General features: G+C 59.7%; 1 protein-coding gene across 5 annotated transcripts; it reads right to left on the bottom strand.

The window, feature by feature from the left end:
- Window positions 1-1785: 1785 nt before the first annotated feature.
- Window positions 1786-23824, bottom strand: LIPE (lipase E, hormone sensitive type). Of its 5 annotated transcripts, XM_029066633.1 has the most exons (11): window positions 23502-23824; window positions 21414-21473; window positions 9941-10476; window positions 7824-7914; window positions 7425-7570; window positions 6958-7143; window positions 6469-6763; window positions 5738-5965; window positions 5453-5629; window positions 4546-4940; window positions 1786-2172 (listed from the first exon to the last, which is right to left on the bottom strand). In XM_029066633.1, the coding sequence occupies exons 1-11, from the start codon at window positions 23632-23634 to the stop codon at window positions 1855-1857; spliced, it is 2565 nt and encodes an 854-aa protein (XP_028922466.1). In that variant the 5' UTR covers window positions 23635-23824; the 3' UTR covers window positions 1786-1854. The 5 variants fall into 5 exon arrangements, with proteins under 5 accessions (XP_028922466.1, XP_028922472.1, XP_028922467.1 ...); XM_029066639.1 differs by lacking the exon at window positions 5738-5965; XM_029066634.1 differs by lacking the exon at window positions 21414-21473.
- Between the last annotated feature and the right edge of the window lie 1331 nt (window positions 23825-25155).

Below are 25155 nucleotides of genomic sequence, written 5' to 3'. Positions count from 1 at the left end.
TTGGGAGTCAGAGGTCACGGGTTCGAATTCCGGCTCTGCCACTTGTCAGCTGGGTGCCTGTGGGCAAGTCACTTCATTTCTCCGTGCCTCAGTTCCGTCATCTGTAAAATGGGGATTAACTGTGAGCCTCATGTGGGACGACCCGATGACCCTGTCTCTCCCCCAGCGCTTAGAACAGTGCTCTGCACCTAGTAAGCGCTTAACAAATACCAACATTATTATTACTATAATAATAATATAACCGGCGCTCCCGGGCCCCAAAACCCACAGCCCCCGCCCCGCCCCTCCACCGTGCAGACCCCGGCCCGCCCGTCAGGTCCCACCCAGCCGGATCCTCAGACCGCGCACCCGGCCCTTCCAGTCCCGCAGCCCCAACCCTCATCTCCGCCCCGTCCGCCCCAACCCCTCAGTCCCGAAAACCCTGCCCCGCAATCCCGTAGCCCCGCCCCTCAGTCCCTCAACCCCGCCCCCTTAGTATTTTAGCCCCGCCCTTTCAGGCCCTTAGCCCCGCCCCCATGGTGGCTCAGTGGAAAGAGCCCGGGCTTGGGAGCCACCGGTCATGGGTTCGAATCCCGACTCTGCCACTTGTCAGCTGTGCGACTGTGGGCAAGTCACTTCACTTCTCTGGGCCTCAGTTCCCTCATCTGTAAAATGGGGTTGAAGACTGGGAACCTCATGTGGGAGAACCGGATTACCCTGTATTCATTCATTCATTCGTATTTATTGAGCGCTTACTATGTGCAGAGCACTGTACTAAGCGCTTGGAATGGATAAACCTACCCCAGCGCTTAGAACAGTGCTCTGCACATAGTAAGCGCTTAACAAATACCAACATCATTATTATTATTATTATGGTCAGCCTCGCCCCGCGGTCCCTTAGCCCCGCCCCCTTAGTGGTTTAGCCCCGCCCTTTCAGTCCCTTAGCACCGCCCCTCAGTCCCTTAGTCCCGCCCCTTACTCTCTAAACTCCGCCCCCTCAGTCCCTTAGCCCCGCCCCCTCAGTTCCTTAGCCCCGCCCTCTCAGTCCCTTAGCCCCACCCATCAGTTCCCCAGCCCCTTAGCCCCGCCCCCTTAGTCTCTTAGCTCTGCCCGCTCAGTCCCTTAGCCCCGCCCATCAGTCTCTTAGCCACTCCCCCTTAGTCTCTCAGCCCCGCCCTCTCAGTCCCCCTAACCCCACCCCTTGTCCCCGCCCCCTACGTCCCGCAGCCTTTAGCCCCGCCCCCTCAGCCCCTTCCCCACCCCTACCCGCTGCTGCCCCCTCCCGGCCGGCGCCGGCCCGCCCGCTGCCCCCCCGCGGCCTCTCCCTGCTCCCCCCGGGCCCGGTGGGTCGGCTTTGTACCTTTACGTACAAAAGGTTGGCGTCAGGTCGGGCGGGGGCTTCTTAAATACTTTTATTTACACAGGGGCCCCGCAGCAGCAGCAGCAGCAGCAGCAGCAGCAGCAGCAGCAGCAGGGAAGGGATGGGGACTCCCAAGGCGGGCTCCCCTCCCCCTCCCCGGGTTCCAGAGGGGCGGCAGGACCACCTTGGGGGTCGGGACTCGGCCTCGGCCGCCCCAAGGGTGGGAATGTCCACCCCCTGGGCCCTCGCCCCGGGGGGAGTTGTTGAGGCTGGCGGCGGAGGGGAGCTAGGGACGGGGGGCTAGGGCAGGGCCCCCCCACACCGTTTAGGAGAGCGGGACCCACTCCAGCCCTTGTGCTTCTGCTCAGGGGATTTGGGGAGCCTGGGGGGAGGAGGGAGAGTATGTCCGGGTCCCCCTAGAGCATCACCAGAATCCACAGTGCAAGTAAGAACCAGAAGCCTTTAGTTCAGTGCTTGGCGGCTCCCCCTCCCCAGGGCCTTGGGGGGACGGGGGCTCAACCGGGTGGAGTGTGGGGCTTGGCGGAGGCCGGTTGGGGCATAACCGAGGACCCGGAGCTCTGGGCGGGACGGGCGTCGGGGCGGCCGCGCTCCAGCTTGCGGTGCTTGAGCGGGACGTCGGGGACGGCGAGGATGTGGCGGATGCGGTCGACGCAGAGCGCGGCGGCCTGGCGGGTCTCGCGGCACAGGGCGGCCAGGCTGAGGAAGCCGTGGGGCAGGTCCTCCACCACCTGCAGCGTCACCGGGCGGCCCACCGCCCGCAGCCGCCGCGCGAACATCACCGAGTCGTCCAGCAACGGGTCCAGCGCGCAGGCCTGGGCCGGGGGAGGGGAAGGGCCGGGGTCAGAGCCGGACACGCCGCGGGGGCCGGGGAAGCGGTCGATCCAGAGACGCGGCGGGAGACACCAGACGCGCGGTCGTCTGACAGACGGTGATTCTCCCCGCTCTTCAAGGCCTCGTTGGAGGCCCGTCTCCTCCAAGAGGCCTTCCCTGCCTAAGCCCTCCTTTCCTGTTCATGGGTTCTGATGAACCCACTCCGCCACTCATCTGCTGTGTGACCTTGGGAAAGTCATTTCACTTCTCTGGGCCTCAGTTACCCCATCTGGAAAATGGGGATCGAGACCGTTAGCCCCGTGTGGGACATGGACTCTATCCAACCTGATGTCTAACCCAATACTTAGTAGAGTGCCTGGCACATAGTAAGCGCTTAACGAGCGCTATATGTAAGAAACATATACAATGTTTATTAAGCTTCAATTATGGTTATAACAGTATGCGTTAAGCGCTTACTAAGTGCCAGGCACTGCTGTAAGCACCGGGGTAGAGGTCGTGGGTTCTAATCCCAGGCCTGCCACTTGTCAGCTATGTGACTTTGGGCCAGTCACTTAACTTCTCTGTGCCTCAATTACCTCATCTGTAAAATGGGGATTAAGACGGTGAGCCCCACGTGGGACAACCTAATTACCTTGTTATCTACCCTAGTACTTAAAACAGTGCTTGGCACATAGTAAGAGCTGAACAGATACCGGCATTATTATTATTATTACCAGATAATCGGGTTGGACACAGTCCCTGTCCCATATGGGGCTCCCAATTATTAATATATAGTATTTGTTAAGCGCTTACTCTACACACATGAACATTTTCTTCCTCTCTCTGTCTCCCCAACTCTCAGGCTGGGCTCAATGAAATTGAGCCACAGTGGGCGTCCTGCTGACCCCCTGGGGAAGTCGAAGAGGCGTGGGGGTCATCCGGAGGCTTGTCTGCACAATCGCTGCTGGAAGACGCAACAAGAAGGCTCCCTCAGCCAGGTAGGCCATAGGTGCAGATGCTATTCTTTTGTATTTTTATTTTATCTGTTAAGCGCTTACTATGTGCCAGGCATTGTTCAAAGTGCTGGGTTAGATACAAGCTCACCTTGTTGGACCCAGTCCCTGTCCCACGTGGGCCTCACCCTCTTAATCCCCACTTTCCAGATGAGGTAACAGAGGCAGAGAGAAGTGAAGTGACCCCCCCAAGCTCACACAGCTGACTAGTGGTGGAGGTCAGGATTAGAACCCAGATCCTCTGACTCCCGGTCCTGTGTTCTACCCCCCTCAAATGGGTTGCCTCTGCCCACCGAGGCCCTGATCAGGATGAGGGGCGGGTAAGGATGAATGCAGGGGAAGGGGGGGGGTCCCACAGCCCCCTCTTCAAAGTCTTATTGAAGGCACATCACCTCCAAGAAGCCTTCCCTGACTAAGCCCCTCTTTTCCTCATCTCCCACTCCCTTCTGCCCTGACTTGCTCCCTTTGCTCTTCCCCCCTTTCCCAGCCCCGCGGCATTTATGTCCATTTCTGTCATTTTATATTAGAGAAGCAGCGTGGCTCAGTGGAAAGACCACGGCTGAGAAGTCAGAGGTCATGGGTTCAAATCCCGGCTCCGCCACTTGTCAGCTGGGTGACTTTGGGCAGGTCACTTCACTAATCTGGGCCTCAGTTCCCCCAACTGTAAAATGGGGATTAAGGCTGTGAGCCCCACGTGGGACAACCTGATCACCTTGTATCCTCCCCAGTGCTTAGAACATAGTAAGTGCTTAACAAATGCCATCATTATTATTATTAAAATGGGGATTGAGACTGTGAGCCCCATGTGGGACAACCCAATTACCTTGTATCTACTCCAGTGCTTAGAACAGTGCTTTGCACATAGTAAGCGCTTAGCAAATACCATCATCATCATCATCATCATTATAATGTACTCATATTGATGTCTGTCTTCGCCCACCCCCGCCGCAGACTGCGATCTCGCTGAGGGCAGGGGATGTCACTGTTGGTTGTTGGATTGTACTTTCCCAAGCGCTTAGTACAGTGCTGGGCACACAGTACATGCTGCGTGAATGAATGAGGATGGGTGGGTGGGTCTGGGGGAGGGCTGGGGCGTCGCTCGGGGGGCTGGGGGGGGGGCGGGGCTGCTTCCCGCCAAAACCTTCAGGGATTTCCCGGCCCCGCCCCCTCAGCTCGCGCCCAGGTCAGGCCCGCGCCCCTGCTGGCGTCACGGTCCCGCCCTCCGATTGGCGCTGCCAGGTGTACGTCACGACCGGGCCCCGCCCCCGATCACGCCCCGCCCTCCGATTGGCTCTCCCGCGTCACATCAGGCCCCGCCCCATTTTCACACCCCGGCCCCCCCCCCCCCCCCCGACAGCTCACCACGATGTGGACGGGCGGCAGCCCCCTCAGCATGCTGTCGGGCGCCAGCAGCGGGGACATGAAGGGGTTCTTGACGATGGGGGACGTCTGCAGGGCCAGCCGGGCCTCGCCCTGGTCCGAGCGCCGCGGCTCGAAGCCCGGGGGGAAGGTCAGCCCCGGGCCCGGGGCCTCGGGCTCCAAGGGCTCTTCGGCCGCCGGGGCGGCGGGGGGCTCGGGGGGCTGGTTCAGGAAGAAGCTGACGTCCTGCCGGGGCGGGGCGGGCGGGCCGCCGGCGCCGGGGTCGGCGCTGCCGATCGAGCTCAGGTCCTGGCACGTCAGGCTCTTGTGCGACTCCCGGGAGGCCGACGCGTGCGGTTCCCGCAGGGCCGCTTCCGACACGCTGCGGCGCATGGAGTCTGCCGGGGGAGAGCCGCCCGGGTCACGCGCGGCCCTGGGAACGTCGTACCCGGAGGACCCCTGGAGACCCCCCCACCTAGCAGCTTGCAGGATGAGGAGGACGCCCCTGCAGCGTCGTACCCGGAGACGTGACCCCTCCCCACCTTTCCGCGACCGAGACCCTCCTCCTCCCCGGGCACGGGTGAAGGGGTCCAGGCTGGGAGGGAGGCGGGCGTGCTGTCCGGTCTCCCGGCTCCAGGCCGAGGGTCTCCCGTGGGCGACTCTCCTGACCCCACCGGCCCCCCGCCCCACTCAGGGCCGGCGGAGGAGGGGGCCCGGCCCGCAGGTAGCCGGGGGGTTGTGCAGAGTGGCCGGATGGTCCCCGGGGAGAGGGGATGGAGACAGAGCCGGGACCCTTGATCCCGGAATGTGCACTCCAGTCCTGACACCCCTCAACGTAGCCCATCCGGGAGGGACGGGTCTACCCGGACGCGTGCTGGGGAAGAGAAGCAAGGGAGGGGGGAAATCTCACCAGCTGTGGCAGGGGCGCCCTGCTTCCCAGCCCGGCCCCCCAGCTCCAGGAAGGTCTGGAGCCAGGCCGAGGCCCCGAGCTGCAGGTCCCGGAAGAGCTGGGCCGTGTCCCTCTTGACCAGTCCCATCATCCCCAGCGCCTCTTGCCCCGGGTCCGATTCCTCCTCGGGCTCCGCACCTGCGCACGGGGGGGGCGGGGGGTTCACGGATGTCCCGCGCCCCCTCCCGCCCTCCCTTCCCGGCCGGCCCGCCGTCCTCCACCCTCTCCGGTCTGCCGGGCCCTCACCGGCATAGGCGCCGAGGCACTTGGACAGGACGCTGAGGGGCAGCAGGGGGTCCATGAGGCTGAGCAGGCGGGAGGGCGAGGCCGAGGCCTGCAGCAGGGTGGCGGGGTAGGCGGCCATGATACCGTCGGGCAGACGCACGCCGTAGGCGGCCGCCCGCAGGCAGACGGTGAAGCACAGGTTCCCCCCGGCGCTGTCTCCCGCCAGGCACACCCTCTCCCCTGTGGAGCCTGCGCACCCGGGGCCGGGGGCGTTGGGGGGAAGAGGAGGAGAGTGCAGCGGTCACCCGCCTGGCCCATCCCCATCCCTATCCCCGGGACCCCGGCCCTACCCAGGCGCTTCAGTACAGCACATTGCGTGCGGTGGCCGTTCGATATATTCTGTTACTGCTAAATCCCGTTATTGCCGCTTTCAGGAGTGGCAGAGGGAAGACGGGCACGGGTGTTTCAGGTGATGGGAAGCAGGATGGAAGAGGGGCTCGTCGGAGGCCGGCAGGCTGGGGGGAGGTCAGAGGTGAGGCTGGGGGTCGGGGTGAGGCCAGGTTGTCCGGGGGGGGCCGGAGGTCGGGGGTCAGAAGTGAGGCCGGAGACGGGAGGCCAAAAGCGAGACCAGGAAGTGGATGGTCAGAGGTGGGGTGAGGCCGGGAGGTAGGGGATCGGAGGTCAGGTCGGGGTGAGGCCGGGCAGTCGGGGGTCAGAGGTGAGTCCGAGAGGTTAAAGAACAGCCCCCTCACCGAGGATGTGGCAGTGCTTGAGGGCCCAGCAGTAGGCGAAGAAGCACTCCTCCAGGGCCCGGGGGAAGGGGGCCTCCGGTGCCAGCGAGTAGTCGATGGAGAGGATGGGGGCGCCCAGCTCCTGGGCCCAGCCCTTGAGGTACGGCTCGTGGGACTTGGAGGTCTGGGCGACAAAACCGCCCCCGTGGATGTGTACCACCAGCGAGCGAGAGCGGGGAGCGGGGCAGGCGCGGGGCCGCAGCTCCAGGCTCCGGGTTCCCTCGCTCCGCCCCAGGCTGGTCAGCTCCTTGCTGTCCTGGGGGCGGCAAAAGGCAGCAGGGTGACTCGGGCTCCTGGCCGCCCCCTGGGCCCAGCCCTTCCCCCGCCTCACACCCCCCCCCCCCCGACCAATGTGTGACCCAGGAGACCGGGGACAGGGAGGAAGGGACGGTGGAAGGGGCGAGGGGGGCCAGGCCCGGGACGGCCTCCCCATCTCTCTGCTCTCCGCACCTGTCCCTCACGCAGGTCGTAGGAGATGAGGCGCACGAGGACCGGGCCGGGGCCGCTGTGGGCCACGGGGGGCGTGATGGTGACACTCCGCTGCGGGTCGGCGGCCAGGGGCATCTCAAAAGCGTCGGGGGGCAGGCTGAGTGCCCGGCTCACCCGCACCGTGGCCGAAGTCATGTTCGCCAGAGACTGCGGGAGGTGGGGGAGGTGGTGATGGGGACCACCCGGAGTAGGGCGGCCCCTCCCCCCGCCTGCGTTCCATCCTGCTGGCAACAAAGCCCTGCCCTCCCCTCCTCTGCCACCCTCGATGTTCCCGACGCCCCCTCTCCGCACCGTTGCCTCCCAATTCCCCACGGGGTGTGGTCTCCCCAGCCCGGTCACAGCCCACGGACTAGTCCGTGGCCCCTCCCCGACAATCTCCCAGCCCCATCTCCGGGTGGAAGTGGTCCCGCCCCCGCCCCCCCACTCACCGACAGCACCTCCATCTCGGTCACGTTCCAGAAGGCCTTCCAGAAGTGCACGTCCAGTTTCTGGGTGATGCGCTCAAACTCGGCCCCCCGCAGTTCGGGGTCAAGGGCAAAGCGGCCGCTGGTGAACAGGGAACTGGCCGCCACGCCTGGGGGCGGAGCGGGGGGGGAGGGCAAGGCCCGGCGGGAGGTCCGGGGGTCACGGGGGGCTCTCGGGCGCCGGCCCCGCCCCCCGCCCCGGGACTTACCGTGGGTGGGGGGTGGCTCCCTCTGGCAGCTTGCGGGAGGGAGAGGGAAAGGGAGGGAGGGGACAAGAGGGGAGAGAGCGGTGAGAGAGCAGAGGAGACGCAGGCCAAGGGGGCGGGCGGGGAAGGGGGGAGGGGGACGATGCCCCACACTCACCGATGCCAGACTCATTGCGCTTGTAGTGCTCCCCGAAGGACACCAGCCCGATGGAGATGGTCTGCAGGAAGGGCCGGATGGCGGGAGTGAACTGTGGATGGGGGGTGGGGGACCGAGAGGCGCAGTTAGTGACTGCGAGACAGAGAGCCAGACGTCCGGCCGACCTCCATCCGGCCAACCATCCACCCAGCCAACCAGTTAGACATCCTCTACCCCAGGTCTCCCCTCCCTCCGCCCCCAGCTTTCCTGCCACCCTCCTGTTCCCCAGCCAGCCAAGCTCCAGCCATCCGTCATGCACCCAGCCAACCAGTCACGCATCCATCCGTTCATCCATCCACCCAGCCAACCAGACGTCCTTCCGGCATAGTGCTCTGCACGCAGGAAGCGCTCGATAAATACGACTGAACGAATCCATACATCTGTCCGTACATCCGTCTAGCCAGACATCCTTCCGGCCAGACATTCGGTCAACCAGCCAGCCAAGGCAGCCAACCAGACTTCCATCCAACCGGTCAGTCCGTCGATGAACCAGCCAACCAGCCAGACATCCGTCCGACCAGCCAGGCGGTCAACCAGCGAGCTAGCCGGCCAGCCAGCCAGGCAGTGAGCCAGCCAGGCAATAAGACAAGGGAGTGAACGTGGCTCCCTGGGGACGGGCCGGGTTGACCGGCTCACCCCTTTGGAGGAACAACTATTGGCCCCTCCTCATGGCAGCCCCAGGAGCTCTGTGGGAGGTGGGGAGGGGGAGGAGGGGCTCCCGGCTCCTGGCCTGGAAGGCGAGGGCTCGGTGGCAGGCTTCTTGGTAGGGCAGGGGAGGGGGGAGTGTGCCGGCTGGCAGGGGCAGGAGGGAGGCCGGGCTCGGGGCCAGGAGCGGTTGTCATCGCAGCTGCTCAAGGCTGGAGGAGGCCCTGACGCTTCAAGGTCAGAGCCGGGGTCTGGGGGGAACGAGGAAAAGGCAGGAAATGGAATCGGTGGCAGGCCTCACTTGAGGAGGGTGCCCACATCTAGGGGATGGGCAGCCGCCCCCCCCCCCACCCCGGGGTGTGGGATAAGGTGGATCAGGGTTAGATGGAGAGGTGGGGTGGGAAGGCCGCGGGGGACACAGCGGTGGAGCCGGACGAGAGTGCCGGGTTGGGAGAAGGGGATATGGGGAGATGGGACGGCGGCGGCGGAGGGGTTGGGGGGGCAGGATGGAGGGAGATGGAGTCGGAGGGAAGGGCCGGGGTGTAGAGGAATGGGGAAGCAGCATCGCCTAGCGGCAAGAGTAGGGCCCTAGTGGCAATGGGCCTGAGAGTCAGAAGACGTGGGTCCCGGCTCTGCCACTCGTCCGCTCTGTGACCTTGGGCAAGGAGCTTCACTTTCCTAGGCCTCAGTGACCTCATCTGTAAAATGGGCATGAAGACTGTGAGCCCCATGTGGGACAGGGACAACCTGATTACCTTTTACGTACCCCAGCGCTTAGAACAGTGCTTAGCACGTGGTAAGTGCTCAATAGATACCACCATTATTATTATAGAGTAGGGGTGCAGGAGATGGAGCAGGGGGAGTGGAGTGGGGGGACTGAGATGACATAGGGAATGGGAGACAGGAGCAGCGTGGTTTAGTGGGATGAGCATGGGCTTGGGAGACAGAGGTTGTGGGTTCTAATTCCGGCTCCGCCACTGGTCAGCTGTGTGACTTTGGGCAAGTCACAACTTCTCCGGGCCTCAGGTAGCTCATCTGTAAAATGGGGATTAAGACCGCGAGCCCCACGTGGGACCACCTGATTACGTCGTGTCTACCCCAGTGCTTAGAACAGTGCTTGGCACATAGTAAGCGCTGAGCAAATACCTTCATTATTGGGAAGTGGAGCAGGCGCACAGGAGGCGGGGAGAGCAGGGGCAGGATGAAGTAGAGATGAGGTAAGGCCGGAGAATGGAGCGGGGGAAGCGAGTTTGGGGAAGTGGCGGTGGGGCAGTGGGAGGAGGGGGTGGGCAGAGTAGAGGGGAAGGGTCCCGGTGGGGGACGACGGGGAGGGAGGCCGAGTCGTGGGGAGGGCAGAGCCTCCACGCCCTCTCCCCCGGGTCCCCCTTCAGGTCCCCTCCCCCCCGGCCCCGGCGGCGAGCCCCAGGCTTCACCTGGAAACCGAGGCAGCGCCCGTAGAAGCAGCCCTTGTGCAGGGTGGCGTACTCCCGCAGGAAGTCGGCGTTCAGCCCGCCGTCGCCCTCGAAGAAGAGGCAGCCGGGCTCGTTGGCGCCCAGGAGCTGCTGGGCAAAGTAAGCCAGGGCCCGCAGCTGGGTGAGGGCCGCCAGGTAGGCCTCCAGTTCCGCCAGGTTGTGGCCCGCCCGGAAGAAGATGCTGCGGCAGCTGGTGGCCACGTAGCGGGCCTTGTGCAGCAGGTGGGCCAGGCAGCGGTGGGCCGTGTGCACCAGGCTGCGGTAGCCGTTGGCCTGGGTCTGCGGGTCCAGGTCGAAGCGGTGGGCCATGGTCATCAGGTGGAACAGGGTCGGCTGCAGCCCCTGGGCCTGCTCGCGTACCCCGGCGAACACCTGTGCCAGTCTCCGGGCCGTCTCGCCGGGGCCCTGGGTGGCGAAGAAGGCGGCGTTGTCTTCGCACAGCTTCACCAGGGTTTTGGTGGTGGTCCGCAGGTCCATGCTGGAGGCCCGGCGGGAGGCTGCGGACAACAGCCGGAGGGGTGGGAGGCTGAAAGACTCCGTTTTCGCTGCCCTCCCGCTCCCCAGCCTCCCCCCGGCCCCCGCCCACTGGTTTTCCCTCCTCCGTTCTCTGCTGCTCCCCTGCACCCCAGATCTCCCCCACACTCCGCCAGCCCCCGGCCTTCCCTCCTGTTCCCCGTTGTTCTCCTGCATCCCAAACCTCCCTCACACCCCACCAGCCCCCGGCTTCCCCTTCTCCGTTCCCTGCTGCTCCCCGGGCTTCCCCAAGTCCCCAGCTTCCCCTCAACCATTCCCTGCTTCTCTTCTGCACCCCGGGCCTCCCCCAATCCTCAACTTCCTCTCATCCATTCCCTGCAGCACTTTTGCCCCCCAGGTCTCTCTTCTTTTCCCCTTCCATTCCCTGTGGTTCTCTCGGATCCCAGGTGTCCCCCCAGTTCCCAGCTTCCCCTCCTCTCTCCCCCACTGCTTTCCTCTACCCCAGGTCTTCCCTCCCAACGCCCCCAGCTTTCCTGCCTCCGTTCCCTGCACTCTCCTGTTCTCCAGTTCCCCCCTACCAGCCCCCGCTTTCCCTCTTCTATTCCCCACCACTCTCCTGAACCCCAGAGAAGCAGCGTGGCTTAGTGGAAAGAGCAGGGGCTTGGGAGTCAGAGGACGTGGGTTCTAATCCCGGTTCCGCCACTTGTCTGCTGGGTGACCTTGGGCAAGCCACTTCACTTCTCTGCGCCTCAGTTACCTCATCTGTAAAACGGGATTAGAACTGTGAACCCCATGTGGGACAATCTGATTACCCTTTATCTACTCCAGGGCTTAGAACAGTGCTTGGCACAAAGTAAGTGCTTGACAAATACCATACCTATCGTCATTAAGTCTTAGCCCCTTCATATTCCTTCCTGTCACCCGCTGTTCTCCTGTACCCCATATCCTCTTGCCACCACCAGCCCTGAGCTTTCCCCTCGCTTTTCCCTGCCACTTTCCCTTCCCTGAGCTCTAGCCCTCACCTTTTCCTCCGGAACCCCTCAGGCCCCAGTCATTCATTCGTATTTATCGAGCACTTGCTGTGTGCACAGCATCGTACTAAGCGCTTGGGAAAGTAAGATGCAACTATAACAGACACATTCCCTGCCTACGGCAAGGCTGGTCTCGAGGCCCGGTCTCTCCCCCGCCTCCCCATCCCCTCTCTTCTGTCAGGACTCCCCTCCTCCCCTTCCCACCCCTCCGGGCTCACGCCTTGCCGCTCTGCTTCCTCCTGAGGGTGGAAGGGGGCACATCAGGCGTTGGCCCCCCGTGGCCGTCAGATGCCCAGCGTCCCGCAACGCTCCCTCACTCGGTCACTCACTCACCCATCTCGCCCCGCTTCTCCCCGGGCAGCTCTGGCCAGGACAGCTGAGGACCAGGGCTGGGATAATCCGGGGCCCTGCTTCGCTGGGTTATTATGTGGAGGGAGGGCTGGCTCCACCCTCTGGGGAGGGGCTAGTTCCTCTTCCCGGGGAGGGGACCCCCCCTCCCCCGGGAGCTTTCAAGGGCAGAGCAGGCAGAGAGCGGTGCGGAGGAAGACAGCACGTGTGAGGGCCGGCCTGGCCTGGAAGTTGTAAACAACCCAGGGACAGTCTCCCTCCTTCCCAGGTCCCAGGCGTCCTGCTCCCCCTTTGCCTCAGTCCCTGTCGAGCCACCTCCTCCCCTCTCACCCAGACCCTGTCCCATCAGCCGTCACCCGCCCTCCCCCACCCCCCACCGCCTCACTCTTCGCCCAGATCCCTGCCACGTGGGAGCGGTGAGGGGACCAGGCCAACGACGCAGGGAAGGAGTAGGTCAGTGGAGCAAAAGGAGCTCCGGGCTAATTCCCGTCCCTCTGCCCATGCCCGCCTGGCATGGGGATCCAGCCCACAGCTCCCCACCCCGGAGGCGGGACGGCGGGGACTTGAGGAGAATGGTCGGGAGGGGCCGGCGACAGCTCCATCTGGCCCAACCGTGCCCTCCCTCTCTGAAGAACCAAAGCAGATTAAATGTCTGATAGTGGGGCCGGCGGTGGGGGAGGCGAGCTGGGGGAAGGAGAGGGCGGGCAGAGCGAACGGAAGGGGACCGCGGGGGAGATGGAAGGGGACAGATGGACGGCGGCGAGGGTGGCGGCCGGGGGACGGACGGGCGGCACCACGTGGGGGGCGGGGGGGCCGGGAGTCGTCCGGCCAGGCCAAGCCAGGGCAGGGAGAAACGGGGCGTTGGGGCCCGGGTGACCCCCGGGACTGAAAGGGGCCGGGAGGGAGGGAGGGGTGCCCGGCGAGTGGGTCACAGGGCGGTGGGGCCCAGGCGGAGAGCAGGGATCGGGGACTGGGGCAGAGGTAGAGCCCTGGCTGGGGTGGAGTAGGCGAGTTCGGGGCGGGGAAGCGAGGGGCAGGGACTGGGCCAGAGGCTCAGAGTCCTGCTGGGGTAGGCCGCACCGGATCCGAGGCGGAGGGCTTGGGGGCCGGGGGGCAGGGGAGGCTCGGGGTGGGCCGAGGGGAGATGGGGGTGGAGGGGCCGGCCCGGGGCGGGAACGGGGAGACTCAGACGCGGAGGTTCCAAGAGGGCAAGGTCCCGGGGCACTCGGTTCTTGTAATAATAACTGAGGTATTGTTAAGCACTTACTAGGTGCCAGGCACTGTACGAAGCGCTGGGGTAGATACCAGGTAATCGGGTTGGCACAGTCCCTGTCCCTCATTGGCCTCCCAGTCTTCATCCCAGTTTTATAGGTGTTAACTGAGGCCCAGAGAAGCAGCGTGGCTCAGTGGAAAGAGCCCGGGCTTGGGAGTCAGAGGTCACGGGTTCGAATCCCAGTGCTGCCACTTGTCAGCTATGTGACTTTGGGCCAGTCACTTAACTTCTCTGTGCCTCAGTGACCTCATCTGGAAAATGGGGATTAAGACCGTGAGCCTCACGTGGGACAACCTGATTACCCTGTATCTACCCCAGCGCTTAGAACAGTGCTCAGCACATAGTAAGTGCTTAACGAATACCAACTTTTTTTTAAAAGTCACTTGCCCAAGATCACACAGCGGACAAGTGGCGGAACTGGGATTAGAACCCAGGTCCGTACTCTATCCACTAGGTCTCTAGACTGCAAACCCCTCTAGGCTGTAAGCTCGTTGTTGGCAGGGAGTGTGTACGTTTACTCTTGTCTCGTACTCTCCCGAGCGCTTAGTACACTGTTCTGCACACAGTAAGTGGTCAATAAATACGACAGAATGAATGAAATGAACGAATAGGCCACTCTGCTTCTCTTGTGCTCCTCTTAAGAAGCAGCACGGCTTGGTGGATAGAGCCCAGGCCTGGGAGTCAAAAGGACTTGGGTTCTAATTCCGGCTCTGCCACGTTGTCTGCTGTGAGACCTCGGGCATGTCACTTTGCATCACTGGGCCTCAGTTCCCTCATCTGTAGAAGTGTGAGCTCCATGTGGGACAGGGACTGAGTCCAATCTGATTAATTCGTATTCACCCTAGTGCTTAGAACAGTGCTTGGTACATCGTAAGCACTTAAAGTTCTGTAATTATTATTATTGTCATCACTGTGTCCCGAAACCGCTGCCAGGGGCCAGCTGAGCGTGGGACCTGGCAGATGGCCGTAGCCTGACACAACCTGGGACTTTGTCCCCACTCCTGCCTGCTCCCCGGGGGCGGGGAAGACCGGGGGGTTTAGAGCTGGCCCAGCCCATCACACCACCTCACCAGACCCCAGGCCGCGGCCCGCTGCTCCTCCCTCTGGGTGGGTTTCGGGTGACGGGAAGTGAGTTGAACCAGCGTCTGGGGGAACCGCCCTGCTGCCCGATTTCAGTCCACCGAAAGAAGACTTCGAGGGGAGTGAGGGCAGGGTGCGCGTTGGGGGCGTCCCCAGCTCAGGTTAGGACGTATCTGGAGAAGAGGTCGGTCCTAGTGGCAAGAGCACAGGCTTGGGAGTCAGAGGACATGGGTTCTATTCCCTGCTCCTCCGCTCGTCTGCTCTGTGACCTCGGGGAAGTCGCTTAACTTCTCCGTGCTTCAGTTTCCTCATCTGTAAAATGGGGCTTAAGCCTAGGCGCTCCATCTGGGACAGGGGGCTCCGTTCAACCTGACAAACTTATATGGACTGTAGCGCTTGACCCATAGCAAGCGCTTGCCAAAATATTTCTTATGTCCCTCCAGGCTCCATAATGAGGTCACTGAGGAAGGAAGGGTGTGCAGCTGTGTGATACTGACTGGTGTGCACCTTCTTCCCGGTAAATAATGTAGCGAGTCTGGTGGAAAACTGAGGTGGACTGTGTGCCAGGGTGTGAAGGCATGAGTCCCCGGCGGAGTCTCATTAAACTTTCAGTGCCTAGAACGCAGTGTCAGGCACACCTTAGGGGCCGGATGGAGACCAGCGTGGCTCAGTGGAAAGAGCCCGGGCTTGGGAGTCAGAGGTCATGGGTTCTAATCCCGGCTCCGCCACGCGTCTGCCGTGTGACTTTGGGCAAGTCACTTAACTTCGCTGTGCCTCGCTAATCTCATCTGTGAAATGGGGATTAAGACTGTGAGCCCGTGGGACAACCTGATCACCTTGTATCCGCCCCCAGCGCTTAGAACGGTGTTTTGCACATAGTAAGCACTTAACAAATCCCATTATTATTATTATTATTATACCAATCGATAATGGGGTGTGTCAGCCTGTACACCAGTGAGGATCTACATATTTCTGTGTGTTTTGTGGGGTCGGTTTGAGTACCAGTGGATTCGTGTGCAAGCCAGTGTGTGTCCCAGAATACAGGGATGTGCCGGGGGTATGCATATATATGTACCAGGGCACATGTATGCATGTCATTGTGCCCACAAGTATGTTGGGCCTGTCAGTATGTGTATTCTGTCACTTTTACATATGGTCACTCAGGGACACCAATAATAATAATAACGATGGTATTTGTTAAGCACCTACTATGTGCCAAGCACTGTTCTAAGCGCTGGGGTCGATACAAACTAATCAGGTTGTCCACCTGGGGCTCACAGTCTAAATCCCCGTTTTACAGATGAGCTAACTGAAGCACGGAGAAGTAGAGTGACTTGCCCAAGGTCACCCGGCAGACAAGTGGCTGAGCCGGGATTAGAACCCACGGCCTCTGACTCCCAACCGCTAAGCCACAGAAGGACCAACATTTCACCGTCAGCGGTGTCAACCCCCTGCCCCCCGACTATAAGCTCGTTGTGGGCAAAGAATGTGTCCGTTGATTGGTGGCTTGTAGTCTGCCAAGCGCCTAGCCCAGTGCTCTGCACCCCGTAAGCGCTCGATAAATACGATCGAATGAATGAATCTGAGAGTGCACCTCACCTCCCCTTCCCCAGCCCCACGCCGATCCCTTATATTCTCCCGCCCTGGTGTGTGTAAATTATGTAAAACATCAACCTAATTCTACCGTGTCGGGTGACGGCCCTGCCTCAGTGGCCCAAGGATTCGCTTTCCTACGAAGTGCCGGCGCCTCCTAGGGCTGAGCTGGAGCATTCTTGGGTCATGGCACACGTCCAGTACACGCCCCGGGGCATGTTAATTACCTGTTTTGAGCGCCTAACCCCAGTTGGGGTGGGAGAGTGAGGGGTGGCGGGGCATGGTTTATGAGCCTCTGGTGGTGAATTTTTCTTTTCCTGTCAGCAGCATAGTTTTGTTTTAATGGAATGTGTTAAGCACTTATAATAATAATAATAGGGTTGTTAAGTGCTTATAATAATAATAATAGTATCTGTTAAGGGCTTACTATTTGCCAGGCACTATTTAAGAGCTGGGGTAGGTAGATGCAAGATAATCTACGCCCCGGGAGGGATAGGAGCTAATCAGGTTGGACACAGTCCGTGTCCGACGTGGGGCCGGTAGTCTTCATCCCCGTTTTGAGGATATAATAATGTTGGTATTTGTTTGGCGCTTAACTATGTGCAGAGCACTGTTCTAAGCGCTGGGGTAGATACAGGGTAATCAGGTTGTCCCACGTGAGGCTCACAGTCTTAATCCCCATTTTACAGTTGAGGTCACTGAGGCCCAGAGAAGTTAAGTGACTTGCCCACGGTCACACAGCAGACAAGTGAGGATATGGTAACTGAGGCACAGAGAAGTGAAGTGGTTTGTCCAAGGTCACACAGCAAACAAGTGGCAGGGCCGGGATTAGAACGCAGGTCCTTCTGTCTCCCAGGCCCGGGCTCCATCCATCAGGCCACGCTGCTTTGCACAATGTAAGCACTGTGTGTAGCACTTCCACACAATGTAAGTAAATCGTGGCTGAGTGGAAAGAGCACGGGCTTGGGAGCCAGAGGTCATGGGTTTGAATCCCGGATCTGCCACCTGTCAGCTGTGTGACTGTGGGCAAGTCACTTTACTTCTCGGTGCCTCAGTTCCCTCATCTGTAAAATGGGGATTAACTGTGAGCCTCACGTGGGACTGCCTGATTACCCTGTACCTACCCCAGCGCTTAGAACAGTGCTCTGCACATAGTAAGCGCTTAACAAATACCAACATTATTATTATTATTAAATGTTAGTAAGGAGTGAATCCTTCCAAAGCACCGCAAAGTTTGCCAAAATGTCACTGCTGTCCTGTCTGGGATTCCCCACTTTAGAGTCGCGTGAGGAATGCCATTCTCCAAAGAGAGGTGACTTCCTCTATCTCGTCCATCTCTCCCTCAGTTTTACATTGAGTCATCTCAATCTCACGCTCCTTTCGGCTCTCGGAGGGACACTGGCCGTCCACCTTCCACGGGACACAGTGAGATACCCTGCACACCCGTCCTTAGGTTAAACTGGGATTCCCCATGTTTTCCCATTTCCAGGCTTGGGAGGGGCCACTTCACATCCTCCCTTCAGGCAGCAGTGGGATTCCCCATCCTTCCCCCTCTCCTGATCTGTAATGGTGGCATTTGTTAAGCGCTTACTGTGTGCCAGGCACTGTACTAAGCGCTGGGGCGCATACAGGCAGATCGAGTTGGACGCAATCCCTGTTGCGTGTGGGGCTCACAGTCTCAATCCCCATTTTCCAGATGAGGTAACTGAGGCCCAGAGAAGTGACTTGCCCAGGGTCACGCTAGCAGACCACAAGTGGTGGAGTCGGGATTAGAACCCATGACCTTTTGACTCACAGGGCCGGGCTTTATCCACTAGGCCACGATCAGCTCGTTTTGGGCAAGGGATGTGTCTGTTGCATTGTACTCTCTCAAGCGCTTAGTGCAGCGCTCAATAAGCGCTTAGTACAGAGAAGCAGCGTGGCTCAGTGGAAAGAGCACGGGTTTAGGAGTCAGAGGTCATGGGTTCTAATCTCGGCTCCGCCACCTGTCACCCGGATGACTTGGGGCAAGTCACTTCTCTGTGCCTCGGTGACCTCATCTGTAAAATGGGGATGAAGACTGTGAGCCTCACGTGGGACAACCCGATGACCCTGTACCTACCCCAGCGCTTAGATAGTGCTTGGTACATAGTAAGCACTTAACAGATGCCAACGTTATTATTATTAAATGCGAATGAAAGAATCTGGGTGGGACACCTTACATTCCCCCTTTGCCCCCCCCGTCTTCGGGCCACAGTGGGACAGTCCGGGGTCCCCCCGCCCTGGGTGGCAGTGAGATTCCCCAGGCTTCCCCCCTCCTCGGGTCTGGGCGGGACACTTCACCCCCCCTTCAAGGACCCAGTGGGACACTCCAGACTCCCCCCCTCCCCGTGACAATGGGATTTCCCAGGCTTCCCCCCCACACCTCCAGGTCTGGGCGGGACACCTCACCCCCCCACCCCCCCGTCTTCAAGAACACAGTGGGACACTCCAACCCCCCCCCCTCCGCGGGTCACAATGGGGGGCTTCCCCCCCTTTCACGTCTGGGCGGGGCACTTCACATCCCCCCCTCGCCCCTGTCTTCAAGGACACAGTGGGACACTCCAGACTCTCCCCCCCCCGCCCCCGGTGACAATGGGATTCCCCAGGCGTCCCCCCCACCCAGGTCTGGGCGGGACACTTCACATCCCCCCCCCTTAAAGGACACAGTGGGACACTCCAGACTCCCCCCGCGGATGACAGTGGGATTCCCCAGGCTTCCCTCCCTCCAGGTCTGGGTGGGACCCTTCACATCCCCCCGTCTTCAAGGACACACTGGGACACTCCAGACCCCCCCCCCCGGGTCACAATGGGATTCTCCAGTTTTCCCTCCCCCACCAGGTCTGGGTGGGGCCCTTCACCCCCCCCCCCGTCTTCAAGGACACAGTGGGACACTCCAGACCCCCCCCCCCGTGACAATAGGCTTCCCCATGGTCCCCCCGCCCCCTGGCTTGGGTGGGTCACTCCCAACGCGCCCCCCCCCCCGCCTAGGGTCCAGTCGACCAACCCCAGCTGTCATTTCGGGTAAGAGAATAATAATAATGTTGGTATTTGTTAAGCGCTTACTATGTGCCGAGCACTGTTCTAAGCGCTGGGGTAGACACAGGGGAATCAGGTTGTCCCACGTGGGGCTCACAGTCTTCATCCCCATTTTACAGATGAGGGAACTGAGGCAGCGAGAAGTTAAGTGACTTGCCCAAAGTCACACAGCTGGCAAGTGGCAGAGCTGGGGTTCGAACCCATGCCCTCTGACTCCACAGCCCGTGCTCTTTCCAGTGAGCCACGCTGCTTCTCTAAAAGGGAGGGAGTGTAGCCAAGGTAACGATTAAACCATTCAAATTGAATGGTAATAATAATACTAATGTTGGTATTTGTTAAGCGCTTCTATGTGCAGAGCACCGTTCTAAGCGCTGGGGGAGATACAGGGTCATCAGGTTGTCCCACGTGAGGCTCCCAGTCTTCATCCCCATTTTCCAGATGAGGTCACTGAGGCCCAGAGAAGTGACGTGACTTGCCCACGGTCACACAGCTGACAAGGGGCAGAGCCGGGATTCGAACCCATGACCTCTGCCTCCCAAGCCCGGGCTCTTTCCACTGAGTCACGCTGCTTCTCAAGCGCTTAGTACAGTGCTCTGCACATAGGAAGCGCTCAGTAAATACTATTGAATGAATGATTAAACCCTTCTCCCTTCCTGAACCAGGTGGAGTTCGGGCCCAGGGCCAAACTGGGACAGCAGAAACCCCAAACCCTTCCCGCCGCCCACCCCCCAAAACAGGAACGCAGTGGGGCAGGCCTTATTGCCCCTCACCCTCTGATGGCGGGGCAATCCCTCACCTCATCACTCCGAGGAACAATGCATTAATAATAATAACAATAATAATAATAATGTTGGTATTTGTTAAGCACTTACTGTGTGCCAAGCACTGTTTTAAGGGCTGGGGGGATACAAGGTGATCAGACTGTCCCACGTGGGGCTCACAGTCTTCATCCCCGTTTTAATAATAATAATGTCGGTATTTGTTAGGCGCTTACTATGTGCAAGGCACTGTTCCAAACGCTGGGGCGGATACAGGGTGATCAGCCTGTCCCACGTGGGGCTCACAGTCTTCATCCCCATTTTATTAATAATAATAATAATGTTGGTATTTGTGAAGCACTTACTATGTGCAGAGCACTGTTCTAAGCGCTGGGGTAGACACAGAGGAATGAGGTTGTCTCACGTGGGGCTCACAGTCTTAATCCCCATTTTACAGATGAGGTAACTGAGGCCCAGAGAAGTGAAGTGACTTGCCCACAGTCACACAGCTGACAAGTGGCACAGCTGGGATTCGAACTCATGACCCCTGACTCCAAAGCCCGTGCTCTTTCCACTTGGCCACGCTGCTTCTCTGCTTATTAATAATAATGATAATAATGGTATTTGTTAAGCCCTTACTATGTGCCAAGCACTGTTCTAAGCGCTGGGGGATACAAGGTGATCAGACCGTCCCACGTGGGGCTCCCAGCCTTCATCCCCATTTTCCAGACGAGGTCACAGCGAAGTGAAGCGACCTGCCCGGAGTCCCACAGCAGGCAAGGGGCGGAGGCGGCATTAGAACCCACGACCTGTGCCTCCCCAGCGCGGACTCTTGCCACTGAGCCCATCCCGCCCGCGCAGCTCTTCTCGCTCGATGCCCCTCCCCTCCCCGCGGACCGGTCCTTCCGCGCCCCCCCCCCCGCCGACTACTACTACTACTAATATTGGTATTTGTTAAGCGCTTACTCTGTACAGAGCACCGTTCTAAGCGCTGGGGGACATTCAGGGTGATCAGATTGTCCCACGTGAGGCTCCCAGTCTTATTTCCCATTTTACAGATGAGGGAACTGAGGCCCAGAGAAGCGACTTGCCCACAGTCACCCAGCTAAGTGGCGGAGGCGGGATTCGAACCCATGACCCGTGACTCCCAAGCCCGGGCTCTTTCCACCGAGCCACGAGGCTACTGTACTATAGTGGGCCGGGGGGGTGTCCCGTCCCCCCCCGCCCCAGGGGGACAGTGGTATCCCCCACCCCGCCGCGTGGGACAGGGAGACACCCCGGCCCCGCCCTCCCCGGGCGATGACGTCACCGCCGGTTCGGCCCTCCCCCCCGCCCCCGGATGCCGGGGTTCCGCCCCTCCGGGCCGGCTCTTACTCTACCGGCGGCGGGCCCGACTTCCGGCTGCAGCTGCGGCCGCCCCCGGCCCGGCTCCCGCCGCTCGGGGCCCCGAGGCCCCGGAGCTCCCGTTTGCCGGGCCCGGTTCCATTGGCGCCCGGCGTCGTCGAGAATTGGCGCTCTCGGCCTGGCCGGCCGGCAGGCCGGCCAATCCAGCCAATCCAATCCCAGCCTCCGTCCGAGGCCACGCCCCCCAGCGGAGCCACGCCCCTCGGGCGAGACCACGCCCCCTAGTGGCACCACGCCCCCTTTGACACGTGCCCCCTTTGACACATTCCCCTCGGACCACGCCCCCTGGCGGCCTTCCCAGGACGGCGCAGGGGACAAAAAAGAGGGAAAGTTGGGATGGAGCCATGCGACGAGGCACCGCGTGGTCCCCGTTATCCCCCTCGTCCCGGCCTTCCCAGGAGGTCCGACCCACTCACCTCCCGAGGACGAGGGTCGCGCTGCCGGGAGGGTGGAGCTCTCCTGGGAACCCAGGGGTCCTAGAGAGGGGGAGAGGCGTGGAGGGGACAGGGAAGGAGGTGGGGAGGGGGCGGGGGCGGGGCTACCGTTACTCGGGCCACCACCCCGCCCGCCCCTTGGCAGCACGTGCCACGCAGGGATGGAGCCTGAGGCGCCCGGCCCCGGACGTGATGCCCTTGAGGGCCCCGTCTTCCCCACCCTGGGTGGGTTAGAGGGGTGAAGGGGATAGAGCGCGGGAAGCGGTGTGGCTCCGTGGAAAGAGTCCGGGCCTCGGAGTCAGAGGTCATGAGTTCGAATCCCGGCTCTGCCACTTGGCAGCTGTGTGACTGTGGGCAAGTCACTTCACCTCTCTGGGCCTCAGTGACCTCATCTGTAAAATGGGGATTAACCGTGAGCCTCCCGTGGGACACCCTGATGACCCTGTATCTACCCCAGCGCTTAGAACAGTGTTCTGCACATAGTAAGCGCTTAACAAATACCAATATTATTAATCCCGGCCCTGCCACTTGTCCGCTGTGTGACCTTGGGCAAGTCACCTCACTTCCCTGGGCCTCAGTTCCCTCATCTGCAAGATGGAGATTAAGGCTGTCAACCCCACATGGGACAGGGTCTGTGTTCAACCTGATTGACTCTATCTGCCCTAGCACTTATAACAGTTTTTGGCATATAGTAAGTGTTTAACAAGTACCATCGTTATTGTTTTTATGAAGGGCAGGGGGCGGGGAGAGGAGCGAAGGATCTGGGGGTGTGGTGTTCTGAGGCCGAATTCTCCCTCACCCCGGGAGGATAAGGACCCCAGCCCGGGAAGAAGAGTGGGAATTTTGGAGCGCTTCATGGGACAGACTGAACTAAAGTGAAAGAGAGAAATGAAACTGCTCTTTTGTTGTTAATGAGATTATAAGTGGCCTCAGGGGCCCTGTTCTGGAATTCCCCCACCCCAGGCCCTGAGGCCTGCCTGCACCAGCCCCTTGGCCCAAACCCATCTCCCCTTGGGGTTTTGACCCTCCCCCTATAAAGCTGATGGGAGTTGGCTGGTGGAAGCAGAAGGGAGGGGGAATAATGATAATAATAGTACTTGTTAAACGTGCTAAGTTCCAAGCACCCTTCTAACCGCCAGGGTAGATAAAAGTTAGGTTGGACACAGCGTGGCTCAGTGGAAAGAGCACGGGTTTAGGAGTCAGAGGTCACAGGTTCTAATCCTGACTCCGCCACCTGTCAGCTGTGTGACTTTGGGCAAGTCACTTAACTTCTTGTTGCCTCAGTTACCTCATCTGTAAAATGGGGATAAAGACTGTGAGTCTCACGTGGGACAACCTGATTACCTTGTATCTTCCCCAGCGCTTAGAACAGTGTGCAGCACATAGTAATCGCTTAACAAATACCAATATTATTATTATTGTTATTACACAGTCTCTGTCTCACATGGGGCTCACGGTCTAAGTAGGAAGCAATAGGATTTATTCTCCATTTTACAGATGAGGTAACTGAAGCGCAGAAAAGTCAAGTGATTTGCTCAGAATCACACAGGAGGCATGTAGCGGACCTGGGATTAAAACCCAGGACCTCTGACTCCCAGGCCTAGGCCATGCTGCTTCCAAAGGGCCCAGAAAGTCAGGGGTCAGGGGTCAGAGGTTCAAGTGGATCTGCCTCTTGCCCTCTCCTCGCCTTTGCCAGCGCTCAGAACAGTACTCGGCACATACTACGCGCTTAACAAATACTGTGATTTTTTTTCGCAATGCGCCTGGGCCACTAAATCTGAGGAAAAATGCATTGAAGAGCCAGGTGAGCTTTGGCCAGGATAAGGGGACTGATGGGGCCTGGCTTCATGGCCTAAATAGTCAGCCCCATGCCCAACCTCGAGGGCTCGGCCTTCTTTTTTTAATGGTATTTTTTTAAGTGCTTACTGTGTGCCAGGCACTGTTCTAAGTGCTGGGTAGATAGAAGGTAATCAAGTTGGACACGGTCCATGCTCCATATAGGGCTCACAGTCTTAATCCCCATTTTCCAGATAAGGCTGATTCTCCCGACCCCCTGGCCCCTAGGCTCACCTCCATCACGTTGGCTGTGAGGGCTGCGACTCCCGGTGGTCCCAGTCTTCCCTCTCCGCTCCTTCGAGGACTCGGCTTTGGCGTCCCCCTCTTTGGCCACCTCCCCCTTGGGCGCCACCTCCAAAGGCTCCATTCTGGGGGTCACGCAGTGACCCAGGCCTCCCCACAACGCTCTCCTCTTTTGTTCCCTTCGCAGCTCACTCTGGCAGCAGCCTCCTTGGCCTTTGGCCCCTCATCCTGATCTCATCGGTGAGTTATGATTTCCCTCTCTTATTGCCCTGACCCTCTGTACTCTCTCCTTCGGCCCCCGGCCCCCGGGGTCAGGATTGTGCCCCCGGCTTTCTCCTCCAAAGAGGGGTGGGGCCTGCTTGCTTGTGTCATAGACAAGACTCTTGATGACAGCTTCACCCGCTCCCTCCACTCCCAGTTAGACTTTGTTCTCCCTCTCCCACGTAGCAGGTGTCCCCCGTCCCAGAGGCCCAACCTGAGATGGAAGGTATTTCCTTGTGTACTTGTGTCTTTACAGGCCAAAAGTTTCATTACCTAAAGAGAAGGCTTCAGTGGCAGTGGGAGGTATTGCTCCACTTAGGAAAAGGAGTTTTGCACCGGGCTTTGGGATTTCAGAGCCAGAAAAGGACAGTGCAGTCTTCTTCCCATAAAAATCCTTCCTATATTTGAAGAGCGTCAGTAAGTCGTTCCTTAGCCACAGAAGCAGCGTGGCTTAGTGGAAAGAGCACGGGCTTGGGAGTCAGAGGTCGTGGGTTCTAATGTCGGCTGCCACGTATCAGCTGTGTGACTTTGGGCAAGTCACTTCACTTCTCTCTGCCTCAGTGACCTCATCTATAAAATGGGGATTAAGACTGTGAGCCCCACGTGGGACAACCTCATTACCTTGTATCTACCCCACCGCTTAGAACAGTGCTTGGCATATAGCAAGTCCTTAACAAATACCATCATTATTATTATTATTTATTAAACAACCCCAATTCCTTCTCCCTCTTTTTTTTTAAATGGTATTTGTTAAGCGCCGACTATGTGGCAAGCTCTGTTCTAAGCGCTCGGGTAGATACAAGTTAGTCGGGCTGGACACGGTCCCTGTCCCGCATGGGGCTCACAGTCTAAGTAGGAGGGAGAACAGGTATTGAATCCCCATTTGACAGATGAGGAAACTAAGGCACCGAGCAGTGAAGTGACTCACCCAAGTTCACACAGAAGGCAGTCGTCAACCCTGTTTTCCAACTCTAGTACTGGATCATTATCGCGGCTCTTGTCTAGACACTCTGTTGCCTCTGTGGCCTTTCTTTAGTGCAGTGTCCCCAACTGGACCAAAGCAGGAGGTGCCCAGCGCAGAGTAGAGCACAAAGCTTGGGCCCCCAACTCTTGAACCATAATCCTCTGACACAGCAAATCTTGACATCCGTTTTGTCACAGTGGGACCATGTCGCTGAATGTCCCTGGTCTGTATTTGTGGTTTTATTTCTTTTTCTCTTGAGCACAGGTACCTGGCAGTAGACCCTTGAATTTCCCTGTTTATATAAGATCACTTTTCTGATTTGTCCCATTGTTTCGCTTCCAAAGTGTTAACTCTGCTCACTTGGCTCCACTCTCCCCCATCCAGCCCTCTCCCCTTAACACCAACTGATCACGGTGCCTC

Source organism: Ornithorhynchus anatinus, chromosome 5, assembly GCF_004115215.2.
Source record: "Ornithorhynchus anatinus isolate Pmale09 chromosome 5, mOrnAna1.pri.v4, whole genome shotgun sequence".
Lineage (NCBI taxonomy): Eukaryota > Metazoa > Chordata > Mammalia > Monotremata > Ornithorhynchidae > Ornithorhynchus > Ornithorhynchus anatinus.
The sequence above is the reverse complement of the archived record's forward strand: the minus strand, read 5'-3'. Positions and strand labels throughout refer to the sequence as shown.

What these genes read in the sequence shown, in the direction of transcription:
- LIPE (XM_029066633.1), bottom strand. Translation starts at nt 23,634, where the DNA reads ATGGAGCCTTTGGAGGTGGCGCCCAAGGGGGAGGTGGCCAAAGAGGGG. An exon ending in GGCGCTGCCTCGGTTTCCAG is followed by an intron (nt 7,915 to 9,940) that starts GTGAAGCCTGGG and finishes CCCCATCCACAG; the next exon opens with TTCACTCCCGCCATCCGGCC. An exon ending in CAAGCACTGCCACATCCTCG is followed by an intron (nt 5,966 to 6,468) that starts GTGAGGGGGCTG and finishes CCGGGTGCGCAG; the next exon opens with GCTCCACAGGGGAGAGGGTG.